The sequence below is a fragment of the Engystomops pustulosus genome, chromosome 5 (genome assembly GCF_040894005.1).
Source record: "Engystomops pustulosus chromosome 5, aEngPut4.maternal, whole genome shotgun sequence".
Lineage (NCBI taxonomy): Eukaryota > Metazoa > Chordata > Amphibia > Anura > Leptodactylidae > Engystomops > Engystomops pustulosus.
Window position 1 is genome coordinate 145873912 of NC_092415.1, and position 26549 is coordinate 145900460.

At 42.7% G+C, this 26549-nt stretch overlaps 1 protein-coding gene and 1 long non-coding RNA gene across 4 annotated transcripts in view; one reads left to right on the plus strand and one right to left on the minus strand.

The window, feature by feature from the left end:
• Nucleotides 1-26549, plus strand: part of SUGCT (succinyl-CoA:glutarate-CoA transferase) — a 570063-nt gene that overhangs the window by 60585 nt on the left and 482929 nt on the right. For 2 of the 3 annotated variants that reach the window (XM_072153333.1, XM_072153330.1), the window contains exons 7-8: nucleotides 2630-2721; nucleotides 3764-3907. In XM_072153333.1, the coding sequence (XP_072009434.1) occupies nucleotides 2630-2721; nucleotides 3764-3907 (236 nt within the window). The remainder of the gene's footprint in view (nucleotides 1-2629; nucleotides 2722-3763; nucleotides 3908-26549) is intronic. The other variant, XM_072153331.1, reaches the window with a different exon arrangement.
• LOC140133309 (uncharacterized) lies at nucleotides 664-25401 on the minus strand. Its single transcript, XR_011855865.1, has 3 exons — nucleotides 25289-25401; nucleotides 18765-18832; nucleotides 664-1000 (listed from the first exon to the last, which is right to left on the minus strand). It is a non-coding gene; the product is annotated as an uncharacterized lncRNA (long non-coding RNA).

Consider the following 26549-nt stretch of genomic DNA (forward strand, 5'->3'; position numbering starts at 1 on the left):
CTATTTTCTTAAAAAACTTATCAAAAGTACTTCATGTTTTTTTATGTTTGGATAATTTACAGTGGTTTTATTCCTACTTTCACCAGCCTAAAGTACCCATGTCATCTTCAAAGACATTGATGTAGAGGGAAATTCCTTATTTTGGGTAGCGCTGGAGACAAAATTTTCCATTTCCTACCCTGAAAAATTAGCGGTGTACATTGATAGGATCTTAGGATGCTGCTCCTTTCCTGTGTTTGATGTTGCAGTAGGCAACAGAAAGGAACATTGGTAGTCGAAAATGAAAAGGTTCAGGTAAATTAACACTCATCAAAACATAATAGAAAAAACACCACATTTTATAGGAAATTACTGGGTTTTTTTTTTAAATCAAGTGATGTGAAGACAACATGTTTCGATACCATACAGGCTTCTTCATCAGCCCAAATAACTTGAGGTCTCAAACACTGACAGCACCTGTAGCAACCAGTGCTGGGAAACTGCTTCAAATTGAATGTTATTATTATTATTTTTTTTTTGCAGTTTCTCTCCTCATATAGAGAAGTATCAAATTAATCGAATCTTTCAATATACCACAAGAATTAAACAAAAATTTTACATATATTTCCAGCATATAATTTAGAATATATGCATATTTTCTTTTGACAATTCCTTTTAGCTCTACGTATGACTAGGTAGAATCGAATAGAAAATGTTCTCGTTTGGAATGACTGCTCTATTTTATTATTATCACTAACATAAACATCACAAAGCATGTGCTTCAGAATTTGTTACCTGCAAGTCCTCATCATCTACCACATCCTATCTTGTCATTATTGTAATTTAGCCTTTTTTCTGTAAAGTAGAAGACACATGCAAAAACCTACCATTCTACACCAAAAACACATGTACACCCTCATACCTCCCTCCTCCCCAGGTCCAGAGAATAGGACTGAAACTGCTATCTGAAAGGACTCCAGCCACGTCAACCAAATCTTCTCCAACTTCTAGGATACAGAATCTGGAAAAATGGAACATTGCTGTCAACGCATGTGTTAACATCGCTTTAAACTTTTAAGGATGCAGCCTTTTTCCTTTAATTTTTTGCTCTCCACCTTCAAAAAGTTATAACTTTTCAATCTTTCTGTGTAAAGAGCTGCGTGAGGGCTTATCTTCTGTTTAAAACTTTTTTACTTGCAACTGATAGTATTTATTATTCCATGTTGTGTACTGGGAAACTGGGAAAAAAATCCAAATGTGGTGAAAACATTTATTTGCAATATTTTCTTGTGGGCTCGAGTTTTACGACTTTCACTGTGTGCTCCAAATGACATGTCTACTTTTATTTTGTGGCTAGATACATTCAGGGGCATACACAATTTTTACAGGTTTATTGTGTTTTAATTCAATTAAAAAATGAAAACCTTGTGTATGAAAAAAAAAAATCATTTTGCCATCTTCTAATGCTAATTATTTTTTAATACTTTGGTGTATGGAAGAGTGTAAGGTGTTTTTAGCAAGATGAGCTGAAGTTTGCATTGATACCATTTTGGCACATGTTTTATTATTTTATTTGTTTAGTTTGATGTCAATTTTAGAAAAAGGGGGGGTTATTTGAACTTTTTAGGTTTTAAAAAAAAATTTCACCCTTTTTTTTTTTTTAGACCCTTTAGACTTTAACCCTAGAAAGTCTTATTGCTCCTACCATTTACTGTCATTGTATTGTATTGCAGTATATGGAGAATTTGCTATAGGTATGTAAAAGTGTGCCACTGCTAGCAGTGATAGCGGTGGGAGCTCCATTATGTACAGGTACGGTTTTAGACCATTTTTAGGCTGTTAATTTTACTCCCCTGAAAAAGGGAGTATCCTCAGTATCTGGGGGCATAATTGGACAGAAAATATCCCAAGCACCAATTTCACTCAGTGCACAAGAAAACTAATAGACCATCTAATAGGAGGTGCAAAGTATGAATCGCCAGTATTATGTCATCTAGTATCAGACACGATGATTAATCTGGTGCAGCAAAGAAGTGTCTACTTCTGCTCTGCTCTGGTGTTAAGATATACTCAATAATATCTCCCCCATTGTGTTTTGTAAACACAAATGTTAACAGAAATGTAAGTAGGCAAATCTCCTTTCCTACGCTGTTGTAAATGCCATGTGTGAAGACAGCACCAGTGTTATAATGATCTGTGTAGTCTATTATATAACTCAGTGTCAGGCCTCATTCAAACTGCCATGTGCTCGCCTAGACTGGATCCCGGGTGAGCACAGTGCCGGGAGGAGGAAGGGGGAATTGTAAGCATTCTTCAACCCTCCTCCCTCCACTGGGGCAGATTTATCAAGTGTCTAAAAGTCAGAATATTTCTAGTTGCCCATAGCAACCAATCACAGCTCAGCTTTCATTTTACTAGTGCTCATGAATATTTTAAAGAGGAACTGTGATTGGTTGCCATGGGCAACTACAAATATTCTGACTTTCAGACGCTTGATAAATCTGCCCCACTGTGTGCTCACCGCACAGTCACCGGGAGACACAGAAGTCTATGGGGGCCGTGATCTGGTCCTAAATCATAAATATGATTATGAAATAGTGAAATACTGGATTGGCTGTGTAAGCATTTAAAGTCTGTCTTTTTCATGCAGGTTATGGCCAGACTGGCCCTTTATTTAAGAGAGCAGGTTATGATGCTGTGGCATGTGCAATGTCTGGATTGATGCATATCACAGGACCTGAGGTAATTTAAAAAATTTTTTTTTATAAAATGTCACAACAAAAAGGTTTACAAACATATTACACACATTGGAAATCCACTGTTTCAGACATAAGGAATATATTATTTAAGTTGTTAGCAAGTGTTTAGTAGAGTTGCCATAATACCCAAATTTGGAATGACTAAACACAAAAAAATTAAGTTTTTCCATTGGCTTCTTGTAAACTGGTAACTGAACACAAAAGTCTAAATCAGATTTCTAATAACTGAGTCGCAACAATCAGAACCCTATCAATATTACACATATTTTCTATTCTGTAGACATCCCCAGCCATAGACGGAAGTTGTCCCAGTATGTTTAGACATGTCATATCCTACAAGTTGAATAAGGGCAAGGACAACTCCCAGCATGTCCGAGCTGTAATGTTATTATTGGATATCTAGAGACATTGGCTTTAGTCAACCATTTCTAGGATTGCATTACTGGCAAAAGATAAGGTCACATGACTACATCCTCTTTTTTCCTGCACTGTGACCTGAGCATATGTGACAAAGCATGCCTAGAACCCTCTCTCGTGACAGTGTGTCTGCCCCTGTAAAAATATACAGTAAGCTGAATAAGCTAAAACATAAAAAAAAAAAAAAGTTTAGAAATAAATGTTTCACAATCTGTTATACCTTTTTTTAATTGGCTAAATATATAAAACATTTTCTATAAAAAGGACCTTATATCACCAAGAAAATAATGAACAATTGTGAAATATGTTTTCTGATAACTTTATACTGAACGGTTTGTAATCCTTACTAGAAATGTAGTACTTGTCAGTTTACATCTCAGATATTTTATAAGGTATAATGAAAAGAGAGGCACCTTTTCTGTGCGGTCAAACTTTTTCATAAAAAATTATGAAATTACTGTGAAATGACTATGAATTGCAAACTGGAACTTACCGAATCGGCCCTGGCCATATCAGTTTCCGCCTCAACTGGGAATGTTTAATTATAAGAATAGATTATCCAGAATTAGTTTTTTCATTACTTTATTTTAAATAATGTTGTTTTTCAGGATGGAGATCCTGTACGTCCTGGTGTAGCTATGACTGATCTTGCAACAGGATTATATGCTCATGGAGCCATTATGGCTGGTTTACTGCACAGGACTAAAACTGGGAAAGGGATGCACATTGACTGCAATCTACTTTCCTCACAGGTAACTAAAATGTTGCTTCTATTTAGTGGTTTAGTTTTCAAATAATTGTATTTTGGCACAAACACATGAGGGCTGTACAGAGCATTACAGCAGTAGAATCATGCAGGGGACCACATTTCAAGTATGTTATGCAGATTTTCTATAACAAATCCAAATATAGTTATGTTATACATATGTGCAGTAAGCATATGAACAACAGTAACACACAACACTAAAAACTAATGATGACAATAATTAATTAGTTGTTCAGATTTTTGACTGCTTCCTTCAGTTTGGTGCTCAATTTATACTGTAGTTCTACTGGCTGTAGATCTTGGCTTTGCCCGGGATAGGAAATAACTGCTCTTAGCTATAACAAAATAGAATGGGTTAACAAAAAATATTTTATATGTATCTATCTATCTCTCTGACTCTGTGTCTCTCTGCCTCTGACTGACCACCTCTTTAAGTGTCTGTCACTGACATTTCTTTCTTTGAACATCTCTTTGAGTGACTGTTCAGAGAGTTGCTATACAAAATTTGGTGATTGTAAACGAGATGGTGCAGATTCCTTTGGCAGACATACATACAGACATACAGGGGGTCCCCTACTTAAAGGCATCCGACTTACAGATAACCCCTAGTTCAAGACAAACCACTGTGACCTCTGAAGCACTCTGGATGCTTTACTATAGTCCCAGACTTCAATGATCAGCTGTAAGGTGTCTGTAATGAAGTTTCATTGATAATCATTAGTCCAATTACAGCAAAAAAATTTGAGACTTCAATTGTCACTGGGGCAAAAAAATTTTTGTCTGGATCTACAATATAAAATATATAGTTTCGACTTACATACAAATTCAAATTAAGAACAAACCTATGGAACCTATCGCGTACATAACCCGGGGACTGCGTGGTACATACATACATACATACATACATACATGCATCCCCATACAGACCCACACACACACACTCAGCTTTATATATTAGATATAATAGGTCATTTACAAAACTCAAAGCACAACTTGTTCTTTCATTTATGTGACTGAGCACCCATTCTCTGATTTGCAAATTTGTTTTCAGAATAGTATATAGAAAAACTTGTAGCTTTTGTTTGTTTTTATACTCTATGCATAGATTAGGTTTATACATGCAAACGATTGTACCTGTTATTTTAATCTAGATCTGGGGTACACAAAGTTCTTTCATTTCTAGGGTTATTTCAACTTTTATTCAATTTTTAGACTGCCTTCCCTCTTGTAATGTCATCAGTTGTTGCAAAGCCATATAGTCAAAACCGGTTATGTCATTATTGCTCTAGTGGGGACACAACAGAGAGGGACAGTGACCTTGTTAGGATTACCAGGTATTCAACCTCTGACTGCTGAGACTTATATTTTGTACTTTGAGGCAGGTAGTTAGAACCCAGACTCATTTCTCTACATTTGGAGGAGGCATCATGGCTGATCTAATCTGCATGCATTAGGCATTAGTGAGTTGAAATCCTGGCCGATTCAAGCCTGATTCATCTTGACAAAGGTCAGTCTCTCCACATTACAGGTGGACAAGTGGGTTCTCCTTGGGTAAGAATGGCCCCTGCTGCACTGAGCACCCGCTCTGATGCCACATTACTGGCCGGGCAGGATAGCTTCTCTACTGCAAACTCTGCAAGTTGCGGACACGCATCATGTTTGGCTGACCAGTAGTCCATGGGATCCTCTACCTGAGGTGGTGAAGTAATGTCCAAGTAGGCCACCACCTGCTGGTGCAGGGTCTGCTCCATGTCCTGCTGCTGCTGGTGGCTACCCTCCTCAATAGGTGGGTGAAGGAACTAGCTCATTAAGGAATCCAGACATAAGCTGCTGCTGATGGAACTGCTACTGCTCCTACCCCCCCCCCCCCAGCTCCCACAGCAGCCGTGGCAGTAGTACGTGAGCGATGACTGCCAGGAATCCCCCAGGCAGACCTGACAGAGGATGGACAATGGCGCACACAGACAGCGGCAAACTGTCTGCACACTATTTCTCTATAGCAGTGATGGCTAACCATTTAGAGCTGGAGTGCCCAAACTTTAACTAAAAGCCACTTATTTATTGCAAAGTGCCAGCACAGCAATTTAAGCAGTAATTTTTTTTCTCCTTTTTCTTTGACAATTTTCAATCGTTCAGCCTCCTAAGGACACCAACACAGTTAAATGGAGGAGGGCAAATTCGTCTATCATTGTAGTAAGATTCTCCAGGAAGATTCTTTGAGTCCTGTCTGGTGAATTTCATTCTGGGGTGATGGCCTGGGTGCCCACACAGAGGGCTCAGAGTGCCGCCTCTGGCACCAGTGCCATAGGTTTGCCACCACTGCTCTATAGTATGCCAGTTGTTCCTCTCTCTCAGCAGCTGGAAAAAAATCATCCATTTTGACCGGTAGTGAGGGTCCAAGAGGGTGGAGAGCCAAAAGTCATCCCTATGGCGGATGTTTAATATTCAGCTGTCACTAGTTAGTTAAGGCAGCATGCTGCGGGCCATCTGCTCAAGTGACTCTGTGGGACTCCCGGCCTCCATCTTCATTGTATACTGCCACGGTGCTTCTGGGTCATCTGCCACGTCTTCTACCTCCTCCGGATGCTACTGCTCCTCCTCTCCTGTCATCTGAGTAGAAAAACCAAAAATTGCACCAGACTCTGCTTGTGCTCCAATGTCCTCCTCCTCCTCCAGTTCAGCTTCCACTGGACTCATGTGGCCATTAGATGTAGTCTCCACTTCTCCAGTGCCCTGACCAGACAGATTTTGCAGCATGAGTTCCAGGACATGAAGCAGTGGAGTGACGTTATTCATCCCGCAGTCCTGGCGACTGACAAATAATCTGGCCTCTTCAAAGGGCCTGATCAAACTGCAGGTGTCACGCATGAGCTGCCAGTGGCTGACATCAAAGTTACAAAGGGGAGTACTCAGGTCTGCTTGCATCATCAAAAAATCATTAATGGCTTTTCTGTGTTCATACAGGCAGTCTAACATATGGAGGCTTGAATTCCAACGGGTGGAAACATCGCATATCAGACTATGTTGGAGTAGGCCGTTCTGACGCTGCAACTCAAGGAGGGTGTGCTTGGCTTTGTAATAATGGCTGAAGTGCATGCACAGTGTCCTGGCCATTTTTAGAATGCAGATGGGTGGTTTTTTTTTATAGAGTTGCACTGCGCTCCATGGGGAAGGAAGGAAGATGTGGAATTTGGTGGGATGTGAGTTTCTCTGGAAAGTAATGGTTGTATAAAGCTGCTGTGTCCTCTGGTTTGCAGGAGAAAGTTCCTGATTATAGCAAGGAGCTTTAGGGTTGGTTACCAGTGTGTTGGGCGCGCTGCTTGTACCATAAATTTGTATGATGCAGAATTGGGTCAATAAGTGTACACAAACATTCAGATAAGTAATGTAAAGGACATTTATTACATCTTAAAACAGTTAGCATAGAAGGTTAATTATAGAAGTAGGACAACGCATTTTGGGGCGGATTGACCCCTTCTTTAGGTCCACAAGATTCTGTAACATGTAATAGTGTTGTGTCAAATTTCTTTTGGACAAATGTACATACATATAAATAACATGCCATAGTTGAACACTTAATATACCAATACAAGAATGAATCTCCATACAGGTAAAAAAGAATTGAACACCTATCATATATTTAATACTAACATGGTAGTTTCTAATAGATCATTAAAACAGTATTAGTTGTGTTTAAAAAATCAGTTAAAACTTGGGGGTACACATAGAATATCCATAGAGTTTCTCAAGGAATAACATATTCATGTATAAGAAACTCTATGGATGTTCTATGTGTACCCCCGAGTTTTAACTGATTTTTTAAACACAACTAATACTGTTTTAATGGTTCCGATTTTTAGTTGTCGCGGAGAAAGCCACACGTTGATTTCTTGTTGCATGACGCGGAGCAGTTCCTCCCCTGTGTGACTTCGTTTGCCCAGGCAAACCAGGTGTAGAACTGCGTAACACCGCTGTGCCCTGCACATGGGGTATGATGGAGCAGCACTTGTGGAGGCTGAGATGGTGGTGGAGAAGGAGGAGGCGGACACTGGCGCATGAGTAGCAGTTTAACAACATGGAGGAGAAAGCGCCGTCTCTTGTGGAAGTTGTTGGTGTGGCTGGACAGGATGTACATTCACCCAGTGGGCTGTAAAGGACATGTACTGGCCCTGACCATAGTTACAGCTCCACACGTCCTCAGTGTCGTGCACCTTGGAAGAAACTGATAAGCTCAAGGACTGGCCCACCTTCTGTTGTACATATTGGTGAAGGGCTGGCACTGCCTTTTTGAGAAATAAATTGCGGCTTGGAACTCTCCACCTTGGTTCGGCACAAGCCATTAGTTCTCTGAAGGGTGCAGAGTCCACGACTTGGAAAGGGAGGGACTGCAGTGCAAACAACTTGGACAAGAGCACTTTCAGCTTCTGCACCTTAGGATGGCTGGACGCATACAGTTGTCTCTTTTTAATCGCCTCGCTCAACGACTGCTGGCGCCATCCGTAGCGAGGAGCGGGAGCATCTGGACCAGGAGATGATGTCAAAGACAAACGGCTCCCTTCGGCAGAGGTGCTGGAGCCTTGACTTGCTGAAACAGCATGTGTGCCACTAGGTGATGCTGCTGTTGCTGCGCCTGCAGGATGGACCACATCTGACACCCGTTTCTCCCAGGCCATTGGATGGTGACGCTGCATGTGTTGGCGCAGGGCCGTGGTGCTAACGCTAGCTCCCTGGGCACGCTTCTCTTTCTGCCCGCAGATACGACATATACCCACGCTCGGCTCCTCTGGTGTCTTTACAAAAAACTGCCACAACACCGAGGTGTTAATTTTACCGCCAACACTGAGTGACTACTACCGCCGCTGCCTTGCTGAGCCCCTGTGCCACTGCTTACTTGGACCTGCGAATTAGGATTTGTACCCCGCGGACGTTTGGCTCCCGTCCTCGCACTACTGCCACCCTGCTGACTCACGGCCACAGTAGCGACATGCTGCCTGCTCCACTGCCTTACACGCAAACTGACACTCCCAAGTGCGATCGGCTACATCATCGTCAATTTGCGTTTCCGGGTCACTGAGACTCCTCATTGGTGTCAGTATGCACAGCCTGCCTACTGCAAGAAGCAGCAGAAGTCTGCCCCACCTCTTCACTGCCAAGCAGCTGCTGACTCTCTGGCTGCGGGAAAATAACAGGACAGAGGCTGGTTGAGGACAGGTGAGGGCCGCTGACCTGCTCCTGGGCCATGCCAACTAATTGTTGTATCTGTTGTTGTACCCACGGACTCTTGGCGTGGGTTGTCAGATGTTATATTTGAGGAATTGGATGACCTAGTCAACCATTCAACAACCTTTGGGTTGTTGATCAACACACTGCCGCTAGATGATAATGGCAGTTCTGGCCTCACAGATTCACCCTTGCTGCGACATCCCCTTACTGTGCTGTGACCTCTGCCTGCTCCATTTTCCACCTTTCTATCTGACATAGTGGTTAATCAACTACGTGGATTTGACACGTAAATCTGGCTCTAAACCTTAGCCACAAAAATGTATGGGAATTTGCGTTATACAGATACCCCACCACTGACACCCTGTAATTAGAGTGAAAATCACTGTACAAACTACGTGGATTTGACACGTAAATCTGGCTCTAAACTTTATCCACAAAAGAGTATGGGAATTTGCGTTATACAGATACCCCACAACGGACACCCACTGAGAGTTCCACAAATCACTACAGCAGCTGCATGAATATAAAACAGATTTCTTTCTATTCGATTTTGTCACTTAAAAGAACTACGATTTGGGGTTTACAGACTCCCCTTAAAGAACACCCAGGGATTGGAGCAGGAATCGCTACTGCAGACGCATGAATGTGAAACAGATGTCTTCCTATTCAATTTTGTCACTAAATAGAGCTGCTATTTGGGGTATACAGATCCCCCTTAAAGAACACCCAGGGATTGGAGCAGGATTCGCTACTGCACAGTACAGTAGCAGCAGCTAGACGCTACAGACAGCACATGCAGTGTAAAATGCCGGGATTGTAAATGGCTGCCAAGGTTTTACAAGGGTGTTCCTTTCTCCTTCCCAGAGTTCTTTGCCCCATGTAACACCTTGTGCTCGCGCCCATTTAGCTAAAAAAAAAGGGGGAAAAAAACTTTGTTTCCCAAATCAGCTTAAACTTCGGCTTTGTGAATTTTTAGTGAAATTCGTATTGAATTCCACTTTGTTAGAATCTCTAGTTACAGCAAAAGAGTGCATACGACATAATCATAGCACGCAGGCCAGGTTACAAATCCAAATATACAAAGTACAACTATCATTGCTGTTACAAGTGGAAACAATAAAATAATCACATATTCACGGTTTCTCAAGATAATATTCAAGTTCTGTAAGAGCTCCCAGTGCATAGTAGCATTTGAAAACAACAATGTATAGAACAGTAGAACAAAACAAGGAAGAGAGTGAGTCTGTGTGTGAGGGGAGGGGGGGGGGGGAGGAGCATGGAGATATGAAGGAAAGTCCAAGGGTCAACCTGTCCACATTTTACACAAAACCACAAGCACAGGAGGAGCTGGATCATATACAAACACAGAAGGCTTAGGCTTTTGATAAAACCTAATGGGCATTTATATTGAATTGGATATTACTTGTGATCAGTATAAGGTATTTGGTTTGTGAGAAAGCACCATTAAATAAGTGTCTGTGTACAGAATCTGACTTCACTGCAGAATACGGTAGATATTTCCCAGAATAGTCCATATCACTTGTTTACAAAACAGGGCAGGTTAGTACCCCTACAGTTTTGAAATGCATGCTGCAAACCCTACTAGCCCGCAAAACCTTTTCTCTTTTTATGAATCATCAAAACACTTTCACGTGTCTGACAAACTACATGACTAATCCTGGAGATTTTAAGGACACCTTGCTGCGTACATCTGGAGATGGTTTCAGTGATGTAAAAAAAATGCCTGTGTTATAGTAGAGTAAGTATGTCATGCCATCCTGCTATTGAAGATCCATTTGGTATTTATTTAGCATATTGATTACACTGCATTCAGTTAAAGATTTTGGCAAAGTATCAGTTGGATTATGGAAAGCATAAAAGTGAAATAAATTCCCTTTTCTTTGTTAAATGCCATGGTTATGCTCAATGAGAATTTGTTAACTTAATCCTTCAATGATGATTTGCTTTGTCACTTTTTCAGCTAGGATTTAATTTTGTGTGAGAGAAGGTGTACCTGCGTTAACCTCTTAATACCACAGCCTTTTTCTGTTTTCTCATTTGCATTTTTACTTCCCTCCTTCCAAAATCCAGAACTTATTTTTCCATTTACAGAGTTCTATGAGGGCTTCTTATCTGCAGGATAAAGTTTTGGAAAAAATTCCAAATACACAGTTTCTCACAGACTTTGTTTTATAACTTTCAAAGAATGGCCACATAATATATCCCCTATATTCTTTCAGTCAGTACAATCATGGAGATATCAATTTTATATAGCTTTGTTATGTTTTAATACTTTGTAAGGAGTATGGGAAGATAAACCAGACGGCAGAACTCGTGCTAGAACTTTGCTGTACCAAAAAAATAATCTGGCACTCACTATGATGCTTCAAGATTCTTCTTTTATTTCCAAGATCACATTTAGGGGTCTAAAATAAATATATTTATGGCCATGGGGGCTATAAAAAAAAAAAAGTTGCTATTACCTTTTCCAGTGCTCCTCTTGTCCCCTGCCACATTAGATTCAATGCTGTATCCGGCTACTGGAAGTAATTGGATGGAAGTGCCTGCCTCTAAACAGAGGCACAACAACGATGGACAACAGGAGCGTCGGAGAAGGGGATTATAAGGGTTTTTTTTTTTTATAGCCCCACTGACTATATATCCCCTTTTGTTTTAACCCGTACAACCCCTTTAAACATAGGGTTTCAGTTCACCAAGAGCCCTTGTAATCTAAGACAGTTGACAAAGGCTCTGGGTGAGTTGAAAAGCTTTTTATGTTTAAACACCATCTTTGAAATATAAGAAGAATCTTGAAGCATCGTTTTGAGTGCCACCTTATTTCTTTTGAACAGATAACAGAAACAACAGATCGTGACATACCCGATCATATTGCATGGAGCATGCGGCGTGTGAGAGAGAAAACATATGAGTTCAACAAGAAAGTATAGGGCCTAACTAACAGAGAGAGAAATACAAGTGTCCTTAGCATTTGTGTGATACAGTGTTAGCTGCTATGGAATAACACATGTCTATTGGTAAGGGTGAAAATCCTGTTAGCATGAGACACAAACTGTCATCAACCATGAGACAGAACACAGTTATGTGTGACAATGGGGTAAAATGGGCACAGTCCTAGGGCCAAAGCTAACCAATTCTGGTCATAACTGCTGATATAGGGTTACATTGATGTTATGTTGGATGTTCAACCAAGCTCTCAATGGTCAGGTAGTCGTTGTGACAGTGGTTCCAGCTATGGTAGCTTCTCTGCTACTAGTGGTGCTGGTGGTGCTAAATACAGTATTTGGATTGTAAGTTCCTTGCATGGGATGACTGTGTCAAAGTTACATGGAAGTGTGAAAAGCTTGTGGGTCTGCTCTGTGGACTGTTGCTGCAGTCTTTCAGAGTGGGATGGACCTGAGGATAGAAGTCTACTCATGGTTGAGGTTGCCAGTTTGGGTGGTGCTAAACAATAACATTGGGGCTCATTTACTAAGGGGCCGAATCTCCGGGTTTCCCAAATATTACCAATTTGCGCTGTTTTTCCCTGAATAGCCCCGGATTTTTGGCGCACGCGATTGGATTGTGTTGCATCGGCGCCAGCTTGCACGTGACAGAAATCGGGGGTGTGGCCGTCGGAAAACCCGACGGATTCGGAAAATACATGGTATTTAAAAAATAATTTGTGTCGCTTGACACGCACTTACATGCACCAAAGAGAAGAAGGTGAACTCCGGCGGACCTCGGCGCAGCAGCGACACCTGGTGGACATCAGGCGCACAACCTTAGTGAATCCCGGCAGAACACGAATCCTCGTCGGAGAACGCACCGCTGGATCGCGACTGGACCGGGTAAGTAAATGAGCCCCATTGACTTATTCTGATTTTACACAGTTATTGAACATGTTTTTTCTATTTTGTTTTTGTTTTGTGTGTAGACTGTTTTGCCAATCAGGGTTGGTTCAGGAAATTACTAGTCACTAATTAAGCAGGAATCCACATTTGGAGCCCTTGTTTAGATTCACACCATAAAGGAAGTACTGCAACCCAGTGTTGGGTATTATAAATCAATTTTATTGGTTCAATCAAATGAGACTTTTGAACCCAACTAAACAAACAAACAAAATAAATAATTTCAATTACAATAAGTATACAAAATTCTTCATTCTTCATCTTAAACGTACTCCACGTGTGATGTCTAGACTAACTCGGAAGTATATTCTTCATATACCACTATTCTAATTATCTCAAGCGTATCCTATGTCCTTCACATACAACTACTCTGGCATGACTACCAACTAAACCCCAATGGCAGTTCATTGAATGTCAACTTACCTACCCAGCGTGCATATGACTGAACACAACACTCCTACGGCTGATACGTTCATACGGCCAGCAATGTCAGAAACATGCTTGGGTGGCTGTAGATCCTTTGTCCTTCAGAACCACGGATAATTGTTGACAGCAAAGCATATCTTGTGGCTCACATACTTCCATTATGGCTTGGTAGCCCCTTACTTTTTCTAGCATTATTAACTCTTTGAATCATTTTTTCATGCAGGCCTTAACTGTTTATCAGCTAAGACATTCTTCTCCAATGGTTACCAAGCCCAAGAGTTGGCCAGACTCCAAAATGTAATAAGCAAGGAACAGGTGTCATACACTGTGGGGTACATTTACTTACCCGTTTTTAGGCGTTCCCCAATCTGGAGTGTCCAACGAGAATGAACTCTGCCGCGATTCACTAAGATTGTGCGCCCAATGGAAATGCGGCCACAGGACCCTTAGTAAATAACACTGTGGGTTTTAGCCAGGTGCACTTAAGCCCCCCTTTCTAGAAGTTTCTCTCATATCATCCTCTGTCATACTCTCTCTTATAAATATCAGCAGTCCTACATGCAGCTACACCCTCTCTTATTAGTGTCAGCAGTGCTACCTAGTGCTCCTATAGACTTCTATTTAAAAAAAAAAAAAGTATGCATGTTAAATAGAGATAACAATTCTATAAATTTCACAAGCATAACAAGAATGTGGATTTACACCTGATGGCTTAATAAAGTATTCTTTGTGTTATTACCAATTCTTTTTTTTTTCTTTATTTTCATTTTTAAAGAAGTGTACAGGACATTTCAGCAGTACATTATCCTGGATTATTACATAAACAGGAAAAGGTAACATAGATTAACAAGATAAACATTCACCTGAATATCTAGTAGGGGTTACTAAATGAGGAGCATGTGCACCACATTATAAAGAAGGAAAGGAAAGAGACATTCTGGCACCACCCCTCTTAAGAATATTAAAGTCTCATGCAATATGCATCCCACCTCTTCCATATGGAGTCAAACTTTTCTCTTTGATTCCTTATTGTTGCCGTCAGGTGTTCCATTGTCTTCACATCTTTTATGCGTTAGTGCGGGTCCATAGTGGAGGGTGGTAGAAAGCGTTTACAATAAGGCAATAAGACATTTAGCGGCCGTCAACACTTGCAGGAGCAGTTTGCCACCAGTTCCTCTAATTGAGCTGGGAAGCAAGTTTAGAAGGTATGTAGCGGATTCGAGAGGAATGTCTACATTGAACAGAGACATAATCTTCTTCTGACCTCCTCCCAGTAGGGCCGATTAATCGGGCAGTCCCAATAGAGGTGGAATAAGGAGCCATTTCCAGTACTGCATCGCCAGCAGACATTTGGGAGGGCTGGGTTAAATTTATGAAGTAATTCTGGAGTATGAAACCAGATCAAGATATTGATGAAGTGGTTTCTTTGAAAAGAGTACAAATTGACAACCTCCTGGCTCTAGCCCATTTTGTCTACCACTGTTCAGGAGTAAACTGACAGCCCACCCCGGTCTCTCAATGAATCATATAAAAATGTATAGGCGAATAGTCATTGGGGCCATTATTAAGTATATTATTTATATATAGATTATGAGGCCTATAATGGATAGGCCCTGGGCACATATCAGCTCAAAAAGGGTGCAAGGTGCTGGTTCGGAGCCTAGTACAGTTGAGATAAAGGGGCATATTTATCAGGACCTCTGCGCAACGTGATTATTTTCCCCTATCCGCCACCTTTACGCCAGTGGGGCGTGAAGGGGAGGTGCGGCCAGCCGGGAGTGGGCAGGTGCGGGGCGTTACTGTCTCCACGCCTGCACACTCGCTGCTGCCGGCGACTTTTCATATATGTGGAAGCCTCTTGATGTATCGGGCTGCGAACATGTAACGGCGTGGCTATCATACGCTGGCGCAGGAGCGCATGAAAAAATATGCCCCAAAGTGTCTGATTTGGCAGTATGAGTATTGCTTTACAGCAAATGAAGGGTGCTTCTCAATTAGTGTCGAGAGAGGACAGGGCATTCTCATGTGTGGGTCCAGTAGGTCCCTTATCTGAAAGACCCCCTCCTGGAACCAAACCTTAAACTCGGATGTTGCAATACTATCAGGAAGGTGTGGGGTAAAGAGGATGGGCGTAAGGGGGGAGCAAAGGGAAGCCAGGTGAAACTGTACCCTACATCTTAGCCAAATGTCCCTAGTGAAGGTCATGGGTCCTAGAAGGGAGGTCAACTGGGTATGTGGTGGAGGGCCCCATATCAGGGAGGCAGGGAGGGCAGGTGCTAGCCATAGTTTTACCAGTTCCATCCACCTATTGTAAGCGTATAACGTGGACCAGGATGCTATGTGACGGAGGTGGGCAAAAAAATAGTGCAACTTCAAGTCAGGAAATGCCAGACCCCCACGAGTAATCCCTGCTGTGATTACCGACATAGGTATCCTATGTCTCTGACCATTCCATACAAAGTCAAGGCATGTAGATTGGAACCTATTCAAGACTGGCATAGGCACTCTTACTCTCAAATAGATAAAGGAGCTTAGGTAATATAGACATCTTGATGGCTTCCACCTGGCCCAGGAGGGATATAAGTAGGGGTTTCCATTTATTAAACAGTTTCAACAGTATTTTAATCGAGTGAGCCTCCTGTTTTAGTTTTGTTTATCTTATAACCGGAAAGTGCCCCATATTCATCTAGGATAACATGTAGGCTCAGGCGACTCACTACTGGGTTGGTTAGCGACAGGAGGACATCGTCTGCGAATAAGGAGACCTTAAAAGACGTACTGCAGTCGTGGATTCCTGTAAGTTTTGCTTTTTCTTTACGCCTGTAGAGAATGTCCAGGAGGCCCACCGCCCACAGGGATTTATCTTCCACCTGTCTATATCTGACAAAGCCCACTTGGTCTTTATGTACTAGTTGGGAAAATCATTAGCGGCTTAGTAAAAATTAGGTAGATAAGCAGCGCAGTCAAGGGGGTCCCTACCTGGCTTCTGCATGGGAAAGCTTGTTAGAGAATAGTGATTCATTCCATCTCCAGTGCAGTGGCTGGGGGAGGGGGTAGTAAGAGAGGTCTATAGATATTGTGGTCTGACCAGTTTATGATACCCAAAGATGTGTCATCTAATGTCTGCAGTATGGATATGTCCCAGAAAAAAATTATCAACATGGGAATAGATAGCATGTGGGGGGAGAAGAAGGAATAGGCTGAGGCTCTCGGATTGTCCACTCTCCATAAGTCATATAAGTCGAAGTGGCGAATCAGTCTGCGAAAATCTGTGGCAAGGCATTTTGACTGTCCAGTTTGGGGGTGGCCAGCCACTGAAAGTCTGTCTCTAATCTCTAAATAATGTGCCTTAAAGTCTCCATCTAAGGTAAGGGGGAATCCCTGTATGAGGTCAATCTTTGCAGTACGTCGGAGAGGAATGTCAACTGGCCGCATTGGGGGCATAAATATTGCAAAGGGTTACTAGTTTGCTTTGGGGGGTACACCGTACTATCAGGTATCTCCCAGCGATATCTATCACTGTGTTTATGACTTGTAAAGGTGCAGTTTCCAGCCACAAGTATGGCGACACCCGTTTTCTTAGTTGGAGCTGAAGCTAAGTATGCTGTGGGAACCAGTGTCTCGCAAATCCTAAAGGAGCGTAATGAATTGTAGTGGGTCTCTTGTAAGAATGCGATGTCAGGAGCTAATTGCCGCAGTTCCTGTAACATCAGTTGCCATTTTACGTTTGAATTGTTCAGAAGCAGGTGACCATGCCTGGGAACGGCCAGAGGGACGAAAGGCCTGTGGAGTAGAGTTATATTCTGCTGCATCCACTGTGGAGATTGACACTGTGGTAGGGAAGGGGGCAGGAAAGACTGTGTGCCCACTATGACAGGCCCTTTGCTGGATAGCAGGCCTATTGGGCACTCTGGTGGGGCCAGAGCAATAAGCAGCTCTGCTGCTGCGATATGGACGGCAGGTGTTCGCTGTTTGCACAGCAGGGCTGTGTATGTGTGGGGGAGGAGTACCTGCACCTTGTGTACAGTCTGCCGAGGTGAGGCCAAGTTGGTGGAGTTTGTTGCTGGGTAGTTCCACGCGGAGTCAGTGGAGGAAAGTCAGGTAGAGGCGGGGCTCTGCCTGCTGAAGCTCTCGCCAGCGCCATATTGGCTGTAGAGACCCTCATCCCCCAAAGGAGAAAATCTGCCATCATGCTCAGGGCTAGGGTCTACTGACGATTGGGTGAGATGCCCGCCTGCTTCCCTTTTCTTCTGTTGATCATGGATGGTGGGATATTAGCAGGTGACTAGCTTGTACGACTGAGTTAAACGGAGCACAGCTAATGCACGCCCTTCTCTGTTGACATCCAGACACGCCCCCAATCCTTACCAATTTTAAAAGAACTCCATCACCAGATTTTACCCCATTAAATTCAAAGCAGTTTAATAGGGTACAATATATTGACTGCATCCCTTTAACCAATCAGATTAATATCAAATCTGAGGTCAGGAACAGACTGTATGTATTATATTTTCTTAACCCTTTTCCTGCCAAGGATGCATTTCATACATCCTCACAGGGTAGCACCTATATTGCCTAGGATGTATGAGATACATCCTCGATTCTAGGAGCCATAACTTTGAATTTATGGCATCTTGAATCTCACTTTCTACATCTGACAGAGGAGAATCTTCTCTTTTATATGATTCTAAAATTGTGCTTCAAGTTGAAACACAATCCTTCATGCAACGGGTTGCACCCCTGGTCCTGTTCCCCGTCGCAAGCTCACCTTCAGCCGCTGTGCCTGGTTATGCTCCAGGTCCCTAACGGCGTGAACAACGCCTCTTTCTCCTTCAAATAGGAGCAGGGCATATACCAGAAAGATTGTCCCAGCCAACAGCCATATAGTCCAACATGCCCTGCTCCCTGTGGCTGAGAAAGGGTTCCTAGTTCGTCTAGTTCCGGTGTAGGTATTGGCTTCCATTGGCTTCTTGTGTTTGACTCCGTATTGCTCAGTGACTTCGGTTTTGTATTGTACTCCCTGGTATACAACCCCGTCTTGTATCTCAAACCTGTGCTGCCTGCCATGACACTCTTCTTGTCTCTTGACTGATTGAACGCTGCCTGCCTTGACCTCAGACTTACCTGTACTACTTGTCCATGTGCCCGCTGGGCCAGCTGCTATCCCTATTGGGACCACCCAAAGAGGCAGCGGCTTTGCGATCTTTTTGCAGCAAATTCAAGATCCCTGTACAGGCATTAAAGGAAATCTACCATTTGATTTCATGCATTATAAACCAAACATACCTTGAGAATGCTGTAGCTACACTGATGCAGTAGCATATCTTGTTCAATCCTTGAGCTGAGTGGTTTTGCTGAAAAAACAATTATGACATTCAGAACCTTGGGAAAGCTGGATTGCTGAAAGCTGATATTCTAGGTGCCAGGGATCATAAGTGCCACCTCCAGCTTCTTAGCCAGCAAGCTGCTAGGAGAAGCTTGGAGGAGGGTGCACAGAGAAGCTTCTCACAGATATAGTAAATATTTTTTGTATTTGTATTTTTATTGGAATATATTTTATAAAATAAAACAGATATTATCTGTTGCTAAATTTTGCTAAGGGATGTTTATATTATTAACCCTCACTTACCCACAACATTCTGAGTGCACACTTGCTCTCTTATTGTCATACATTGCGTGATCATTTTTTTAACTTAAATTGAGTGAGAGGATGAACATTCGACCCAGAACTTGTCCAAAAGGTCATATGCAACACGAAAACACACACATTCCTGATTTAAAGTTTTTATTTCACACCAACCCTTAATTATTTATACCTATTTTATGTAAAATTTTATTATCAACTGCAGAAGCTTCCGTTATTTCGCTGTTAATACAATGGCGCAGATAATACATCCATCTAAAAGTGACTTTTGTTATCTCATCAGCTTGGTTTATCGATTATCAATCAGTTTTTTTTATTTGGGTTCTTTATTTTCTGGAACAATTTTGGTGGATTTTTTGCTTTAAAAAATAGGTTTATGGGGTGACTGCACCTTTTTATTTTTTTTATTTTTTAATCATTATGATGATTTTTGGTTATTTCAGTTTTAGTGATTTTATGATTATTTATTCATGTAAACTTATGACTATGAAGTATCTATGAACTCTACATGTGCTCATGTATATTATTTAGGACACGTGAATCTAAATATTTTATGTTTGGGGCACAGTGAGGACAGATCTTCTCCCACACCTAACAGCTACTCATCATTGTCTCCTTGTGCCCCTCCCAACAAGATCCACCCATCCTCCTCTCATCTCCAATGTACAGATAAAGATTCCCATGGCAACCAGGAAAATGGCTTCTGGTAGCTAATAAGAGCAAATTAGAGAATTGCTTATTTTAGCTTAGTGCAGAGTTAAGCAACTGTTTTTATACTTTGCAGTTGTTCTTTAATTTCTTGCATTCAGATGTGATATTCTTTTAATATTCTGATCACATTGGATGCTTGGTATACTTGTTTAAGTTGGCAAAACTATTCTTTTCAAACTGACATTAAAGGGGTATTCCCAGCTGGACATTAACATTTAATTTAATTAATCTGCCATATACATACATTTATTCAATAGGATGTTCTTAATTTTTTTTTACCTGCATGAAGATAATTTTGCATAAATGAAGTGACATGGTCCCTTAGAAATGAAAGACAACTGTCCTTGAATATGACCTCTGCTGCTGGAGTGACTGCTCAAATAAACAAACAGATTTTGCTTATTGCACGCATGAACACCACTGCCAGAGTACAGCAGTGGTTGTGCGTATGTATGTATATAATATATATGTACACACCATATTTTTGGAATATAAAACATACCATCTCTCAGAGAGGAGAGCCTGTGCACAATAGTGATGGGTCCCTGAATTCGGTTCCCCTCAGTGAGCACATAGCTCACCTAATGATGCCCCTAATCAGCTCACCACGCCCCCTTTAACCCGATAAAGTCAGGGTAAAAGTGGAGTGGTGTGGGGTTACTTACTGACCTGAGACTCCCAATTATATATTTATATAGGGAGCCGTTCAGGAGCCAGAACAGCTGGCTCTTCTTAGTGAGCAGAGCCTAATGATCCAGCTTATGAAGAAGAGCCGGACTTCCCATCACTAACGCACAGCTCTCTCTCTCTTCTGGATGTCCTGACATGGTTGTTACCTACAGGACCTGGAGTGATGTCAGAAGAATGTGATCACTCAAGGTCCTCATGCCGAGGTTGAGGCAGAGCACTTGTGTCTTTATGTGTATAACAGTGCCCAGTGTTTTCCTTATATGTGTGTATAATAGAGCTGTGTATAGCAGTGCCCAGTCTTTTCCTTATGTGTGTATGTAAAGCATAGCTGTGTGTGTTTGTGTATAGCAGTGCCCAGTCTTTTCCTTATGTGTTTATGTAAAGCATAGCTGTGTGTGTTTCTGTGTATAGCAGTGCCCAGTTTCTTCCTTATGTGTGTATGTAAAGCATAGCTGTGTGTGTTTCTGTGTATAGCAGTGCACAGTCTCTTCCTTATGTGTGTATGTAAAGCATAGCTGTTTGTGTTTCTGTGTATAGCAGTGCCCAGTCTCTTCCTTATGTGTGTATGTAAAGCATAGCTGTGTGTGTTTCTGTGTATAGCAGTGCCCAGTTAGTGCGTGTGTTTGTGTGTGCATAGCAGGGCCCAGTGCATGTATCAGTGCCAGTGTGTTCCTTTGTGTGTGTATAGCAGTGTGGAGTGTCTTCCTATTTCTGTTCATGTGTGTGTATAGCTGAGTTGAGCTGTGTGTGTGTGATTGAAAAGATATAGCAGAGCTGTGCGGGTAAATGTATGAATGTAGCACAGCTATTTATGTAAATGTATGGATGAAGCATTGCTATGTGTGTAAATGTTTATATGTAGCAAAGCTGTGTGTGCTGTGATGTACTGTTGCGCGACCAACAGGGATACTTTAATTGGTGTAAAATTGATTTTTCCTTTTTTTAAAAAGGACCAGACCTGGGATGCGTCTAATAGTTAGTTGTGTCTTATAGTCCGAAAAATTATGGTATACGTATATGGAAGGCTTAAATTAAATTTGAATGCACAGATGTGAACACCCTTTTAAGTATAAAAAGCAATAACAAATACAAAAGTCAAAAGTCTAGATGTAACTATTTTTATGACTTTCTGGTGACTTAGCAAGTTACTATAAATTGTAAACCCATTGTTCTGATACATTACATATTGGATGAGTCAGGTAGTATATTGCATTAAAGATCTTTAATGTGTTTTCTGGTATTTATTTAGAAACCTATGTCTGTTTTTACTGTCTGGCCACTTGACATTTCATATTTAATTTCCCTATCAGACATTAGCTAATTCGGGCCAGAATTGGAACAAGCTGCTCAACCTTTCATATTAATAAATGTATGTAATATAAATTGTTGAAATTAAGCCATCATCCGCCATCATTATCGTAATATGTTTGTTAAAATGTTTGCTGCTTTCCAGGGTTTAACTGATTCAGGTGGGGGTAAAAACAGATGTTTGCATATGATCCACCCCAGAAATGGTTACATTTTGTCTTTTGTGCAAATTCAAATTTTTAATATTCACTTGGTTTATTGGTTTTGGTCCCTAGGAAATGTGTCCTCAGTTCAGCGCCCACTTAGATTGGATCATGTATACATTCAGCCAGTCTAGTATATTACAGGATGCATCACCTGCACTGCCACCACCCATGGCAAAAGCTCTTTCTTTTATTGTATAAATAGAGCTAAAAAAACCCCTACCGTATATACTCGAATATAAGCCGACCCAGGGTCGGACTGGGGTGCCAAGGGCCCACCAGTGAAATCAATTCTGGGGGCCCACCAGCTGCTTCATGGATACGTGCGAGCCACCCCCATGTATATTTTCATTGCGTTTCTGAACGTGCTGGAAATGCAAGGTGTGAATGCAGCCTGTGGCCATGTTCACACATTGCGTTTTTTGTTGCATATTGAACGCTTTGGAAAGACGATCTGTTCCTCTTCCATTTGAATGCAGGTCTTTTTGCCATTCAGCACACAAACTTTAAGTTTCTACACCAAAAAAAAAGGAGCCCACACAACAAAAAAAAAACGGAGCCCACAGAAGTGAATGACAATGCTGCAGAAAACAAGCCTCAGGCCGCGTTCACACGTACCACTAGGCGTCCGTTCATAATGCAACGCTAGCGCACAGGGGGTGTTCCTCGGGCCGAGGACCGCCTAGTGGTACGTGTGACCGCAGCCTCAGGCCCCATGCACCCTTTTTGTTTTTTGACGAGTTTTAACTGCAATGGAAACCGCAAAAGGGAGGGGCTTTGCCAGAACACATATGAGATTCTACTGAAACACTTTTGTTCTGCAATGAGCCCCTCCCTGTTGCGATTTTAATTAAAACAGATCAAGAACTGCAACGTGTGAATGGGGCCTGACGCTTGTTATCTGCTTGTGGATAGGGCCTAACTTGTCTTTGTGGGAAAACCCCATTAAGACATTTTTTCTTTGTACCAAAGGTTTTCATTTTTTATATAAAAACTGAATAAAATCTTTATGAATTTGGTGTCGTCGTGATCACACTTACCCAAGGAATTAAGGGGAGGTATGATTTGGGGCGCACAGTGAAAGCCATACATACGTAGCCCACAAGAAAATGGCACAAGTACGTTTTTTTTGGTTAATTTTACCGCATTGGGATTTTTTTCCCGCTTTCCAGTACACGGTATAGAATATTAAATACCATCACTAGGAAGGACAATTTGTTATGCAGAAAACAAGCCCCATACAGCTCTGTACATGGAAATAACACAGTTATGGATTTATAAAGACGGGGAGGTAAAAATGGAAAATCAAAGATGAAAATGGTCTGGCCTTTAACTCTTTAAGGGTAAATATTCTATGCAGTGTACTAGGATGCTGGAGAATTTTCCAAATGTGGTATAAATGACAAAAAAAGTTGCATTATTATTACAGGCTCCGTTTCACAACTTTCACACACCTCTTACTTTTTGAAACTTTGATGTACGGAGCTGGAGAAGCTGACATTTTCAGTGATATCAGTGCATTGAAATGGTGATGAATCTGCAATTTGGACACCATGACGGATGGGGGGGGGGGTAATAATGAGGCTGCAGTCACACATAATGTGGGCTATGCTAGTAATACTGAGGCTGGGGTCACCCGTAACGCGGGCTATGCTGGTTATACTGAGGCTGTGGTCACACGTAACACAGGGTATGCTGGTAATACTGAGGCTGGGGTCACAGGTAACGCGGGGTATGCTGGTAATACTGAGGCTGCGGTCACACGTAACGTGGGGTATGCTGGTAATACTGAGGCTGCGGTCACACATAACGAGGGGTATGCTGGTAATACTGAGACTGCGGTCACACGTAACACGGGGTATGCTGGTAATACTGAGGCTGCGGTCACAGGTAACGCGGGGTATGCTGGTAATACTGAGGCTGCGATCACACGTAACGCGGGGTATGCTGGTAATACTGAGGCTGCAGTCACACGTAACGCGGGGTATGCTGGTAATACTGAGGCTGCGGTCACACGTAACACGGGGTATGCTGGTAATACTGAGGCTGCGATCACATGTAACGCGGGGTTTGCTGGTAATACTGAGGCTGCAGTCACATGTAACGCAGGGTATGCTGGTAATACTGAGGCTGCGGTCACACGTAACGCGGGGTATGCTGGTAATACTGAGGCTGCGGTCACATGTAACGTGGGGTCTGCAGGTAATACTGAGGCTGCGGTCACATGTAACGCGGGGTATGCTGGTAATACTGAGGCTGCAGTCACATGTAACGCAGGGTATACTGGTAATACTGAGGCTGCGATCACACGTAACGCGGGGTATGCTGGTAATACTGAGGCTGCGGTCACACGTAACGCGGGGTATGCTGGTAATACTGAGGCTGCGGTCACATGTAACGTGGGGTCTGCAGGTAATACTGAGGCTGCGGTCACATGTAACGCGGGGTATGCTGGTAATACTGAGGCTGCGGTCACACGTAACGCGGGGTATACTGGTAATACTGAGGCTGCGGTCACATGTAACGCGGGGTATGCTGGTAATACTGAGGCTGCGGTTACACGTAATGCAGGGTATACTGGTAATACTGAGGCTGCGGTTACACGTAACGCGGGGTATACTGGTAATACTGAGGCTGCGGTCACATGTAACGCGGGGTATGCTGGTAATACTGAGGCTGCGGTCACATGTAACGCGGGGTATACTGGTAATACTGAGGCTGCGGTCACACATAACGCGGGGTATACTGGTAATACTGAGGCTGCGGTCACATGTAACGCGGGGTATGCTGGTAATACTGAGGCTGCGGTCACACGTAACGCGGGGTATGCTGGTAATACTGAGGCTGCGGTCACACATAACGCGGGGTATACTGGTAATACTGAGGCTGCGGTCACATGTAACGCGGGGTATGCTGGTAATACTGAGGCTGTGGTCACCTGTAACGCTTCCTCCAGCCCCTGCATTTGGACAATACAAGACACTGCGTGTGGGTTATCCATCACATGCGTTTGCATAGAAGCCCAACCTGCCCCACAGTTCACTTTGATTCCATTTCTAAACAGTCAGTGCGTTACGTGTGATATCAATCCTTATTCTGCATCAATACTTAATACAGTCAACTTTCAGCATCTCATTCAACAGCTGGGAGTTGTAGTTCTTGAGCCCACTGTTATTCTATATGTATATACACATTGCAGGGATGTCATGAGGTGCACTGTGTGTGTGTAATTGTGATGCACTTTTATTTTGTACCTTTTTCTTGTGCTGGAAGCCATCAGCAGCTCCTCATCCATCCTGAGCTCCTGCACATGAGAGCAGCCTGTGCTGTGCCAGGGGGAAGACAATCCAGCAGCAGCTCCTCATCCATCCTGAGCTCCTGCACATGTGAGTGCAGCCTGTGCTGTGCCAGGGGAGGGACACTCCAGCAGCAGCTGCTAGCTGATTGGTGGCCCCTGATGTCTGTCATGACCAGGAGGAAGGGGGCCCACTGTGACAACTAGGGGACCCACGTCCTCTGGTCTGTAATTAGTGACAGCTCACTGTCTGCTCCTCCAGTGAATCAGGGGCCATGTTCTTCTCCAGTGACGCAGGGGCTGAGGTGCTCAGTGCAGGGAGGAGGAAATGTCTCGCTCACTGCCCCAGCGCAGCTGTAGGAAGAGCAGAGAACCTGTCTCTCCCTCCTGCAGGATGTCATAGTCCCCCCTGCTGCCCCCCTCCTCCAGCCTCAGCTGAATGTGCCTGCTAGCAGACACAGATAGGAGATGGTGACTCATGATAAGGGCCCACCGGGGGTTTGACCGGTATCCCGGCAGGCCAGTCCGAGCCTGAGCCGACCTAAGTATAAGCCGAGGCCCATAATTTTACCACAAAAACCTGGGAAAACCTATTGACTCGAGTATGCGTGGGAAATGCATTGGTCACAGACTCTCCATTATATAGCCTGCCGGACCCTGCCCCATAGTATATGCCGGCAGTGATCAGCGGGAAAACACCCGTGATCGGTGCTGGCAAGCCTTTGCTGCAATATGCAGCAAAGACCTACCGGCTATGGAGAGCGCTCAGCCCATGAGCCCTCTCCATGCACCCACACCCGGCATGTGACGTAATACTACGTCACATGTCGGTAAAGGGTTAATTACCTTTTTAACTGTTGCTGTAACCCACACGGGGTGTATTCTAGCCCATCTATACTTGTTACCTAACCTATTGGAATAAATTTAGAAGTCTAATGACCCAGTATAGATTTGAATGTCTCCCATTTTACATTCGTATAATCATGTAACAGTATCTGATCCCTGTCTATATCCTGTAGTGCAGCCCTGAATTTCTGTAGCCTAGCCTATTCCTAAAATTCAATGTTTTTGATTTTTCAACATGTTTTTGCATTTTACAGGTTCAGAGGAAAATAATTTTGTTATGATTGCTGTTCCCAAGGGTTTCCCAGACAGTGACATTTTGGACAGTTTCTGCATTGTTTGAAATCACAAGGTCTAACACAGCATCACCTTTTGTG